At 32.1% G+C, this 13278-nt stretch overlaps 1 protein-coding gene across 3 annotated transcripts in view; it reads right to left on the reverse strand.

Moving 5' to 3' along the window:
- Nucleotides 1–13278, reverse strand: part of VPS13B (vacuolar protein sorting 13 homolog B) — a gene marked incomplete at both ends in the record, with an annotated part of 689491 nt that overhangs the window by 401886 nt on the left and 274327 nt on the right. For all 3 annotated transcript variants that reach the window (XM_080693506.1, XM_080693505.1, XM_080693507.1), the window contains one exon: nucleotides 8669–8796. In XM_080693506.1, coding sequence (XP_080549632.1) covers nucleotides 8669–8796 — 128 coding nt within the window. The remainder of the gene's footprint in view (nucleotides 1–8668; nucleotides 8797–13278) is intronic.

Consider the following 13278-nt stretch of genomic DNA (forward strand, 5'->3'; position numbering starts at 1 on the left):
AGTGCTAATAAAAATGATTTGTCAGTCAGATGGGTTCAAGTCCAGCTATGGGGCCTGTGATAAGTCTCCATGACTTCCATTTCCTAATCTGTAATCAGAGAAACATCATAGCATTGATACAAATATTTAATACAGTGTCAACTAAATGTTTGCTAAATAAAGACAGTAAGCAAATACTAAGCATCTATATTTACCAAATCCATTATTATGGATTTCATTTGCAAAAGACATTTGCAACAGATTTATTTTTAAATGTTATTGTTTACCTATGTATCTGGAGGCCACCAAATAAGCAGTATTCCATTTGTAATGTAACAACTATATAAAACTAACGCAAATCAGCTTTCCTATTTTATAAATTCTGAATGTATCGTGAAAGTATTTTGAGTAATAAGTGCCAGTATAACCAACTGGGGTTCTTGGGTTAAAAATCTCAAAAGTAACCCTAAGTTATCTTCTTTTCCAGAGTGAGTATGACAAATTGCCACATTTTTCATAAAAATTTGTCAAGAGAAGGCATGAAAAATTTCCTAGATTTGAATTCCAGACTTCCTCCTTCTAACAAACTACTATGCAATAGCTATCACTGTTCAAAGCCTATAAATAAGAAAGTGGGTCTCTATGCAGAACTGTCATTGTGAACTGTTTAAAATCTTGCTTTTATAATTAATGTAACTGACTGTTAATCTGTCTGGCCTGAAATGTCGTCTCCTATTTTATTCAGAGATAAGTCGGAGAGTTCACCAGACATCAAGCAATATGACTATCTCATTGTTGGCCATGCTCCAGATGAGTTTCCTAGGAGAGAGAATTCCCCAGCATAGCCTAACTGGTGAATGGTGCTGTGCTTGAAGACACTTTGACACTTTCATCATGTCATCAAAATCACAGAAAATGTTAAGAAGTGGTCCCTAAAAAAATAACAGAAAAGAACTGGCAAAAGTAAGGAACCAGGATGGTTCAGAGATTACCTATGAAATAAACAAAATAAAAAAAAAACAGGAAATGCTATAGGAGGACAATATGAACATCAATATGTGTGACAAATAAAACAAAACAAAAAACTGAATTTGGCAATAACAAGGACAATGATTTCTTTTTTATGATTTCCAGGGTAAAACACCTGTACTTTACAACTGCATGCTATTGCTAATTATGTGCTTGTAAAATAAAAATGTAGCCCTCTGAAGTATAACAAAACTTTTGTTGGTGTGCAAATAAATACTGCAGGCAAAAAATGAGTTTATACTAATAATCTATTGTTAAACAGCTCAAAATCTAAGTTTACATGAAAAAGATGATCTAAGGCTACAGGTATTGTTATAAAATAATCCACTATAACAAAGTATGAAAGTTTTATTTTCCCACTGAAAAGCAAGCTACAGCAAATATTGTTAATATCTTTATGCAATATAAGTTTTTTGTCCTAAGTAGAAAATAACATGGGTTTAGTAAAATAACAACTCTGGCTCCCAAATAAACTTTCCAGGAACTCTGGTCCTAAACACATTTACCTACTTGTTTTTTATCTGAGGATAACTCCACAGTTTTTTGCTTAACATTTTGGTTTATAAAACATTTTAGAAAATAGACATTGCTTTTTGTTCAAAACTCAGAATTTTAGAACCTAAATATTATTTAATCAGAATCTAATTTATTTTTTTAAATTTCATAATACATTAGCACCTGGAAATGTATAAACATACGGTATGTTTAGCCAGGCATGGTGGTGCACGCTTGTAATCCCAGCGCTTGGGAGGCTAAGAAAGGAGAATCACACAGGTTCGAAGCCAGCCCCAGCTACTTAGCGAGGCTCTCAGCATCTTAGTGAAATCCTGTTTCCAAATAAAATATAAAATAGGTCTGGGAGTATAGCCCAGAGCTAGAAAGCCTCTGGGTTCTACCCCCAGTACCACACACACACACACACACACACACACACACACACACATACACATACACACACACACAATGTTTAATACAGGGCAGGGAATAGGGTCAGGCAAAACAAGGACTAGGTCATATTCAAAATAACCTATGCAATCCCAGTACCACCAATATATATATATATATTCACTTAAAACTACTGAAATTGGATGTAAATTTATAACCAATAAGATTACTCAAAATAAAGTATATACTTCCAAAGGCAGGGTGGTAAGCTTTATGTTATATTTTATCATAACTAAAAGTTTCAAAAAGGAACAAATGAGTTATAACTAGCTCTACTTATTCATTCATAATAACATATAAGATTAAATTCATTGTATGTGCTAAAGCTAATAAAGGAACCCTTGCATCACTATAAAACAAACAAAAGACCCAAAAGAATGCTAAAATTGAAGTAATCTGCTACATGCTATAGATAAGTAAAGTCAAGCCCAACACTGACATCTATAATTTGATCATGCTGACTGCTGGTTCCTTGAAATTTCAGATTCCCTTGACTTTCAAAAACTATCTAACCTCTCCTACATTACCACTCACTACCTTAGAGTTTTTGACAAGAATATTTTCCCTTCTACTTGCTACATTAAAAATGGTATTTCCTTAGCTCTTCTACCAACTTTACATGTTTTCTTGAATGATAAAATCTCCTGGGCTTAATCATCTGAAAGTTGGCCTCCCAAATTATATTTTTTACTCTGCTTGTACCTGTTCCTTTAACTCTAGGTATGAATATTCTACTAACTGGCCATCTCATAGTTATTTCAAATACATATGCAAATTCAAACTATACTTGCCACTAATTTTGAAAAGCTGTACTCCTTTTGTTAAATATTTTCAGTATCTCTACACAGAACAGTTAGAAAATGACAACATGTTATAACATGTTCTCTTATTCTGAAAATTCATTTGATCATAAGCCCTGATGATTGTACCTTGTGTATCCAAAAGATTACTGTCCAATTTGATTGTCTAGTGTTCTAAAACCATTATTTCATAGATTTTTCAATAATTTTGGTTGTTTCAGGTGGCGAGATAAATCTTATACCAGTTAATTAACCAACTCAGAGAAAGTCATTCTCCAGTAAATTTTATACTGTGAAACATTTATGTGTCTACAAGTTACTTTATAAAGGTTTCTGATACTATTTAAATTAGAATGTTTTTCTAGAGATGTCAAATAATCATGTAACTTAATACTATCATCCATGTTACATTATTGAACTTCTAAAAATGATAGCAAAAAAGGGTAATCACTAATTTTTAAATACATTATAGAATGGATAAGAGTAAGATTGCGTTTAATACAAGTACTTGAACCCTTATGAAATGTATCTAAGATCACAGTAAAATTTAAATAGCTTTTAGACCATACAATGGTGACACCTAGTTCTTCTACAAATGAAGAGATACTCATCTGGGCTGGTCTCTAAATGAATCAGGAAGAAGGCATTATATATCTATCTTTACATCCCAATTCTCTTTTGGGGTCAAAATAGTTTTCCAAGGGACCCCTCTAAGAGGAGCTCCATACAAGATACTTCTTACCTGGTCACTGGCCTATTTACTAGATCAAGAGATCTATTATGTATATTTTGTCTCCTGAGCATATAACATGATACATATAAAAAAATCAATGGCTGAATATAACAATGAGTGAAGTGAAAGATAAATGGAGAAAATGTGTACTAAGATGTATTTACATTCTAAGATATATCTATAAATTCATTATTTAAAATAGCCAATTTACTGTTTGTTACTGTTTGGTTTGATATTTTATAAGGAACTTACTCTTTGGTAAAATGGCTGTTTTAAATGATAAAAAAATTTATACTAAAGTGTTAATAGGTAACATGCACCAGGCATGGTGGCACATGCTTGTAATCCCAGCACTTGGGAGGATCATGCAGATTTGAAGCCAGCCTCAGGTACTTTGTGAGGCTCTCAGCAACTTAGTGAGACCCTGTTTCAAAATAAATAAAAAATAGAAAAAATAGGTCTGGGAGTGTTGCCCAGAGGTAGAAGTCCCTTGGGTTCCATCCCCAGTAACACACACACACACACACACACACACACACACACACACACACACACATTAATGTGCTTATTATTCTCGGGTACATTTATTTTGTTTTTTGTGGTACTAGGATTGAACCCAGGGGTGTTCTACTCCTGAGCTACATTGACAATCTATTTTTTTTTTATTTTGAAACATGGTCTCACTAAGTCTCTGAAGGCCTCTCTAAATTGGTGATGTTGGCCTCAAATCTGCATTCATCCTATCTTGGCCTCCTAAGTATTGGGGTTACAAGTGTGTGCTACCATGCCTGGCTAGGTTACTTATATTTTAACAAGATTTAAAAAAATACAGTATTTTTCACAAAGAATATATGTAAATTAAAAAAACAACCAAGGGAAATATATTTATTATCACAGAGCCAAGAAGCAAATTATCAAATTAAATTCTACATCTTCAATTTTAGGGCCACCACTGGGAAATTAACTTTTAAAATGCACATAAGCTCTAAGAGACTACGCATAGAACCTCAAATATGTAAATTTCAAATATATGTACTGTTTGGTACAGTATATATATGAATCTATCCAATGTTTATATTCAATGTATAAATGTATACAATATATAAAATTCATATATTAATACATGTATCTATTCAATGTATATATGTAATCTATTCATATGTATATAAAATATAAGACATATTCAATCTTATTTGGGGGGATTTTGGTATCAAAGTACTTTCACTACAACAGAACAGTATAATAAACTAAAGCAGAAAGAAGCATGTTATTTAGAATTAAAAACTACAACTAAGAGTCAAAAGAAAACAATACAACAAGTTGGAAATCAAAATTCTAGAGATGTTTTCTATTAAAGTGCATTATAAATTTAAAAAGCCTTAAAATATGCTAAGGAAAGTATGTCTTTCCTACTAGAATTCATATTTCTAATTTACTTACTTACTTACTTACTTACTTACTTACTTACTTACTTACTTGCTTACTTACTAATGGGTATTAGGGATTGAACCCAGGGGCATTCTACCTCTGATCTTTATCCCCAGGTGTATTTCTTATTCTTTAATTTGAAACAGGGTCTCAGTAAGGTGTGGAGGGCCTCACAAGTTGCTGAGGCTACCCCAAGAACCTGTGTTCCTCCTGTCTCATCCCCCAAGTACTGGGATTACAGGAGTGTGCCACCATTCCCAGCATATTTCTAATTTAGTGAAACAAAAATACCACTAGCTTAAAGTACTAGAGAAAATCCTGATATTTAAAGAAAAGCACTGGGGAATAATCTGAAAGAATTTGGATTAACCCTTTCTGCAGTGAAAGTTTATTCATATCAAATCATAAATGATAACTTCAAACTAACTGCAATCAGATAAGCTCACCATTACTTACATAACTAACATAATTAATTACATAGAGAAATGTGTTCTAAGTAGTAAGTTACTCTTACTACTCTTAACTATTAACTTGATTTAGTATTTACTGCATATTGAATAATTAGTATACTACAAATCATCTTTTCGAGAATTATAAAACTAATATGTAACAAGAAATTGACTAATGCTGACCAGAAGAAAATAGCTCATTTATGTTATTGGTAATTTAGTCTATAGACGCAGAATAGGAGCACATACAACTTAGTAAGGCATTGTGGTGAAACAAAAGAATTAAGCAAGGGGACTGTTCACTTCTATTTTCTTAGGACCACAACCTAGAGGAAGGTAGGAATATATATCAAGTTTGACCAAATCAAGAAAGGAAGAGTAACTGAGGTTGAATTGACCACAGAGGATTGTCATTTCCATCAGTAATGGTCTCTCTTGAAAAAGATGTTATAAAGAAAAAAAGTACATGTAATTAAATAAATAGATATGAGCTGTTATAAGGAGCAAAAACACATGGCCTAGATAGATACTTATGGGGGGAATGAGTGATTAATAATAATAGATAAGGAGATAGTGTTTTATCATAGATGAAAGAGTAACATTAAATATAGACATTGAACAACACCTGAAACTTTTGTTTATATTCTGCTTCTACTATCAAAATGTAAATAAATCAAATGTTTACTGCATTCATGTCATGTCACGGGTTTTATCTGATGTCACCACTGCATTAAAGGACACTGTAGGGAAGGAGGACAACTGAGTTACACAAGGAGTTATTAGGACAATGTTAACAGTAAAATGCCTAATGTTATCTCAGGTCAGTGAGAGTTAGCAAATGCTGGTAAAAAGAGCCATCGTTCTTCACTAAGATATAAAACACTATTGTGAACTACTGGCAAGCTATACTTCCTCTCACTCTGCTCTTAGAAAAGCTAAAAGAGAGGTTCAAATAAATGCCAAAAGCCTGGTTACTGGCTCTTGCATTGAATAGTATTTCAAATAAATGCTTTCACTGGCCAATATTATGTAACTGGAGGTGTTTACAGATATATTTATTAAAAGTACTTGTAATAGGTAAAATTTATTTTTATTATAATATTTAACCAGGTTATAACAGAGTTATGTCTTTATATCTGTATGTGTTCATTTTTTATGCTGTATAACAAATGACCATAAATACAGCAATTTAAAACAACATACATTTAGTATCTTAGAATCTCTATGGGTCAAAAATATGGGTATGGTTTTCCTAGGGCTTGGATTAGAGTTCAAAAAGCTGCAGTCAGGTATTTGTCAACTATATTTTCATCTAGACACTCACTTGGGGAAGAATAAACTACCAAGCTCCCACTAATTGTTGGCAGAGATAATTTCCTCACAAATGTAAGACTAAGGACTGGTCTAAGTACAGCACATACAAGAGACTTTATAAACTCTTTCTGAACAAATGACTCTTATCTTTATTAAAGCTGCTTTATTTTGATTAAGTACAACATATTATTTGAATGTTGAATTTAATTGGAAAGTAAAGGGAAAAGAAGCTAACAACCAAGAATCAAAGTGAAGCTATTTTCTCAGCAGTTATTTCCTAACACTGTTTCCCTTTCTAGGACACTTCATTATTTCCTATAAAACCTAGATTTAATGTTATAACTTCCCTCCTGCTTAAACAATTTTGTCATATCTTGTAGTAAATTTGTCTTAGAGAAAAATCCTGTTTTAAATGTGTTTGTTTTGTTGATATTTTTATAAATATCTTGATAGATAAATAATTATATGTAGATGGGTGTATTGGTGCATCCTTGTAATCCCAGTACTTGGAAGGCTGAGAAAAAAGGATCACAGGTTTGCAGCCAGCCTCAGATGTTGAGTGAGGAACTCGGCAACTTAGAGAGGCCCTGTTTCAAAACAAAGAATCAAAAACAGGGCTGGGGGTGTAGCTCAGAGATAGAATGCCCCTGGATTCAATCCCCAGAGCAGAGGAAAAAAAAAAAAAAAAAGAAAAAAAAAATATATATATGCTAAGAGTTTTCTGCAGCATATGAAAAGTGTTACTCCATTGCCTTCTGGCCTTGATTGTTTCTGATAAGATATAAGAAGTTAGTTTTAGCATTGCCCATCTATATGTAACATGCCTTACTCTTTATCTGATTCTAGAATTGTCTCCTTTTAGCAGTTTGACTATAATGTGCATAACTGATTTTCCTTTTAGTTATCCTATTTAAAGTTTTCTGAGATTCCTTGATCTGCAGCTTGCATCTCACCTTTTAGATTTTAGAACACTGGTGGTAAGGTAATGTTAAATCAAAACTTGAGCTTTCTAAGAACTTAACTGTAGCTTTATAGATCATCTAGTTTGTTCTCATTGTTAAGATGGAAGCAATGCCCTCTTTGTAAATTTTTGCATCTTTAGAAGTGGAAAGCCCAAGTACATAGATATTACTTGTTTGGTACATATAAAATTCCAAAGACGTTCCTGGTTTTAGTCTTTCATATTTTATGTTAAGAGGAAAGATTCTATGGAAAAAAAAACTAAAATATGTGACTGTTCATTTATCTTTACTTAATTTACTGAACTCAGATACAGCATATAAATATATATGTATATATATATACACACATATATGTTTTTACAAGTTTAAATATAATCTAGAAATAGGAAAATTTTAAGACTATAATCATTTTGCATTTAAAAGTAAAAATGAGAAAAAGTTAACAATAAAATAATTAACTAATTAATTCAAATAATTAGATAATATTTTCTTGTTAATTTAATTCCAATTCAAATTTTATCTCAGGACTGAGAATATAATTTTATATTAAGCTTTAAAGTTTTTAAGTAATATTTAAAGGAAACAATATATAGAATAAAGTGAATTTTTTTTTTTTTTTTTTTTGGTGGTACTGGGGTTCCTGGAAACACTTCTATCTCCAAGCTACATTCCAGACATATATATATATATATATATATATATATATATATATATATATATATATATATATAAATTTTTTTTTATTTGAAAACAGGGTCTCTTAAGCCAACAAGGCTGGCTTTGAACCTGCAGGATCCTCCTGTCTCCGCCTCCCAAGCACAGTAAAGTGAATTTTTAAGTAACATTTAAAAACCTGTACATTTTATAGAGCATCTTATATATTTTTCATATAATTTGTTAATAATAAGGAAAGAACATCATTTTCAAATAAAATGTGCAAATGAGACAGTTCATATGAGTGTTATTTGTGAGAAAATTTTACCAATATTAATACTAAAAAATATTATAGAAACTGGAGCCATATTTTACCTGTAGTGTGAGACTCTTTACTGCATTCCACACTATTCCAATAAATTCTTTCATTCGTTCTTCAGGACTTCTACAGCCTTCAGATATGTTCAACATGGCTTTCACAGGCACTGACAGTGGTCGGGATTCTAGGTTTAAGAATGGCTAATTACTTAACAGAAGCATAACTTTTAATTTCACAAAACTAAACAGAAAGTATTTTCAAGTAGTTACTTTCCTTGTTTAAAAATATAACTTCTACATGAGATATAAAATGCTATAATAGATCATTTTATCTTGTAAAATTACTGGTTTTCACAAGTACTCAAAGTACTGGTGACTGGGAGATAAACTTGTGAAATGACAATAATGTTCTATTTACAGTAAACATTGAAGTATTCTGTGAAAATTAATTAAGCTATTACAGAATTCATATATATCTCCGTATAAAAGTAATATGTCAATAAATACCTTTCTACAAATCTGTTGATTTATCCAAAATTAATAGGAAATGGGTCTTCCCATTTTGAGATTTAATCCTAAATTTCAAATTAAAAGAAGCTTACCCATTGAATCAATTATAAGAAGTGATTCAAGGTAAAAAAAAAAAAAGATGAACATAAAAGACAGATTTCTTTCTTTCATAATAATATAAAATGTAATATTCCACTCTATGTTATTAAAAATTTTGTTCAGCTGGTACGATAGCACAGGCCTGTAATGCTATCACTTGGAAGGCTGAGACAAGAGGATCACAAGTTCAAAGCCAGTCTTAAAAAGTTATCAGGAATCTCAAAAACTTAGCCAGATTCTGTTTCAAACTAAAAAATATATAAAGTTCTGGAGGTGTAGCTCAGAGATAGAATGTCTCTGGGTTCAATTCTAAGTATCCATACCCTCTCAAAAAAAAAAAAATGCTGCTCCAAAGAAATTTCATAAATTTTATAATGTAAATTTCAATTAAACAATTCAATAATTTATAATATATAAATTATATATGCTTTCTAAAAAGACGAATAAATTTATACATCTTATATTACTGCAAATATATAATTAATACATGTTATTTTCAAATTATCATAAAAGCTTACTAAATTAAGTTTGATTTAATTTTAAGTTTTACCTAGGATACTTTCTGAAACAAGTGTTAACCCATACTGTAAGAATGACTACTTACCATATCCACTCATATTTCCCTCTCTTCCCAACTTGATTCACATATGATCACTTCTAATAGATTTAAAATATCTTAAGGACATGGAGAATGAGTCTTTATCATTCTTATAACCCCCAGAGATGGTGACACTGTGTGTAACATATATTCAAAAAATATTTGTTAAAGAAAACCAGTTTTAGCTGTGCATGGTGGCGCACTCTTGTAATCCCAGCATTTGGGAAGCAGAGACCAGAGGATTGCAGTTCAAGGACAACCTCAGCTAAGTAGCTGAGGTAGCCCTTCACAAATCAGTGAGACCTTGTTTCAAGAAACAAAATGACTAAAAAAATACAGCTGGGGTTGTAGCTCAGAGGTATAATACCCCTGCGTTCCATTCCCAGTACTTAAAAAAGAAAAAGAAAGAAAGAAAGAAAGAAAGAAAGAAAGAAAGAAAGAAAGAAAGAAAAGAAAACCAGTTTTGAAGATATTCAAAAAGGTATCTGGGCAGCAGTGCATTATAAGCAAATGGAAATGGAATATTTAACATGGTAGTCTTATTTCAAACATATTTATCACAATTTTTATTTTCAGCAATAAATAATTTTGAGACATAAATTTGATTGATTAAAATAATATAACTAATTATCCCATAGAAATGGTCCATTCCATGTGAATATTATTCTTTGGTTTGCATACCACGGGAAGCATAGGACACTTAGGGTTAACTTGAATTGGTGTTTTAGTTGTGCTACTGCCATATGATTTGGGGAAAATCAATGAAATCTCAGTGCAGTTTCCTAATATGTACAACAAAAGTAAATGATGCTTAGATTTCATATCAAGAACATTACTTAGTTTAAATGTTATAATGTATATAAAATCAATTTATAAAATATATGAAGTAATGATAAAAACTTAACTAGTTACTTACCTATAGAAAAGATTGAAAGTAGCCAGAACTAAAACTCAACTGTATTCCTTTTTTTTTTTTAATCACAATCAACCTATTAGTTCTACCTTAAATGTTATTTCCTTTGAAAAATGGTCACTGGTTTTCCAAAATTAGATTTGGTCCTTTCTCTATAATCTGACAAGAATTCTATATAATTCTTCATGGTATAATTGTAAACATTTGAAGTTTAACTTCTCAGCAGCTGAGCATAGTAATAGGGTATATACATACATACATATATATGTGGGTGTATATATACATGCAAATGTGTGTGTGTGTGTGTGTGTGTGTGTGTGTGTGTGTATATACATATGGTAGAGGTTACTGGATAGTTTGTGTGTGTGTATGTGTGTGTGTGTGTGTGTGTGTGTGTGTGTGTGTGTGTGTGGTATTAGGGATGGAAACCAGGACCCTTGTACCTCTGGGCTACAGCTCCAGACCTATTTATTTTTTATTTGGAAACAGTGTCTTGTTAACTTGTTAGAGCCTCACTAACTTTTACCTGAGGGTGGCTTTGAACCTGTAATCCTCCTATCATAACCTCCCAAGTCCTAGAATTAAGGCACGTACGAACATGCTCAGCAATAGCTAGATTTTGAAGACATTCTCTAGATTATCCCCAAACTACTTTTAATGTTATAGAAAAAATAATCTTTTGGTACATATTTTTAACATGTTACCAATGGGACAAAATTAACTGAAAAAGCATAGACAGTAAGTCCAGGCCACATAATTACACAACTTTTTTTTTTTGCCTCTAAATCTTGATCAATAATTATTTTTTATGGTATCGTGGATGAAACTCAGGGGCATTGTACCTCTGATCCACACCCTCAGCCCTATTTTTTTTTTAGTGTTTTTATTTCTTAAACAGGGTCTCCGGACAGCCTCAGCTACTTAGTGAGGCCCTCTGCAACTCAGTGAGACCCGGTTTCAAAATAAAGAATAAAAAATAAGGCAGGGGGTGTAGCTCAGAGGTCAAATGCCCCTGAGTTCCATCCCCAGATCTGCAAAAAAAAAAAAAAAAAAAAAAACAGGGTCTCACTGAGTTGCAAAGGGCCTCGCTAAGTAACTGGGGCTGTCCATGAACCACGATCCTCTGGTCTCAACCTCCTGAATGCTGGGATTACAGGCATGTGCCACCAAGGCCAGCTCTGGATCAATTTTTATCATAGCATTCCTTTACCTTTTCAGGTTGAACTGGATCTTAATACCTAAAGTGTTGTTGTTGTTGTTGTTGTTGTTTTTTAAAAAAAAAAAACTCCATTTTTACTTTTCAGGGTTTAAGTAATGATGATGGTTAAATGGTTAACTCTAAATATCCTATTATTTTGTATTAACTAAGGGTATCAAACATTAACATTTAATACAAATGGCTTCTGTTCTTGAAGTTTAAGATTCATGATATCAAGGATTTAAACAAACAATCAGTGGCAATGACTCAGTTCTCATAATAAATACTTCTTAGAATTAAGCCCTTTCAGATTGAAATCAGAGAACTATAGTAACATATGCATACCCATATTCATATCAGCACAATTCATAATAGTCAAAATATGGAATCGACCTAGGTCTCCATTAACAGATGACTAGATTGCAAAATTATGGGAAATACACACAATGGAATTCTACTCAGCTATAAAGAAGAATAAAATCATGTCATTTATAAGAAGATGGAAAGATCTGTAGAACATTATGTTAAGTGAGATTAGTCAAGCAGAAAAAGAGAAAGGACATATGTTTTCTCTAATATACCCAAACTAGGGAGTATGAGGGATACCAAAAGGACTCCAGATAATGAAGGGGATATATGAGCAAAGCTAGAAGGGAAGGATAGGAGAGGAAGAAGGTTGAAGTTGATTAATGGAGGAGCTACATTTGAATATGTGTAAAAGTATGAATATAACATGGTTAACCTGAACACTCATTGTTGGGAGGAGGGGAGCGGAAAGGGGGGAGGGGAGGGAGAGCACCAAACACAATCTAAATGTGTATCATTTTCAATATGTTCCACATATAAAGTAAAATATGAAAAAAAAAGAATTATGCCCTTTCTGTTCCAGGACATGCATCTGCTATGTAAAAGCCTTAAAGACAAAGGTAAGTCTAATATACTTAGATAGGTCAGGTACAGTCCTTAGACAATATGGACAATATGAGATCACTTCCAAGAGCAATACATTCCAAAAGTTATTTATTTATTTATTTATTTATTTATTTATTTATTTATTTATTTATTTATTTTTGCAGTACCAGGGATTGAACTCAGAGGCATTCTACCTCCAAGCTATATCCCCAGCCTTATTTTTTATTGTTTACTTTGAAACAGGGTCTAAATTGTGGAGTGCCTCACTAAGTAGCTGAGGCTGGGCGTGAACCTGCAATCCTCTTGGCTCAGCCTCCCAAGTAGTGAGATTACAAGTGTACAGCACCATACCAGGTTAAATTTTTTCTTTAAAGATATAAATTCTAGTCTTCAATTTATATGTTTATAGACATTTTCCGTGGAGTTTAAATATTGAG

Source organism: Muscardinus avellanarius (genome assembly GCF_963383645.1).
Source record: "Muscardinus avellanarius genome assembly, chromosome: 4".
Taxonomy (NCBI): Eukaryota; Metazoa; Chordata; class Mammalia; order Rodentia; family Gliridae; genus Muscardinus; species Muscardinus avellanarius.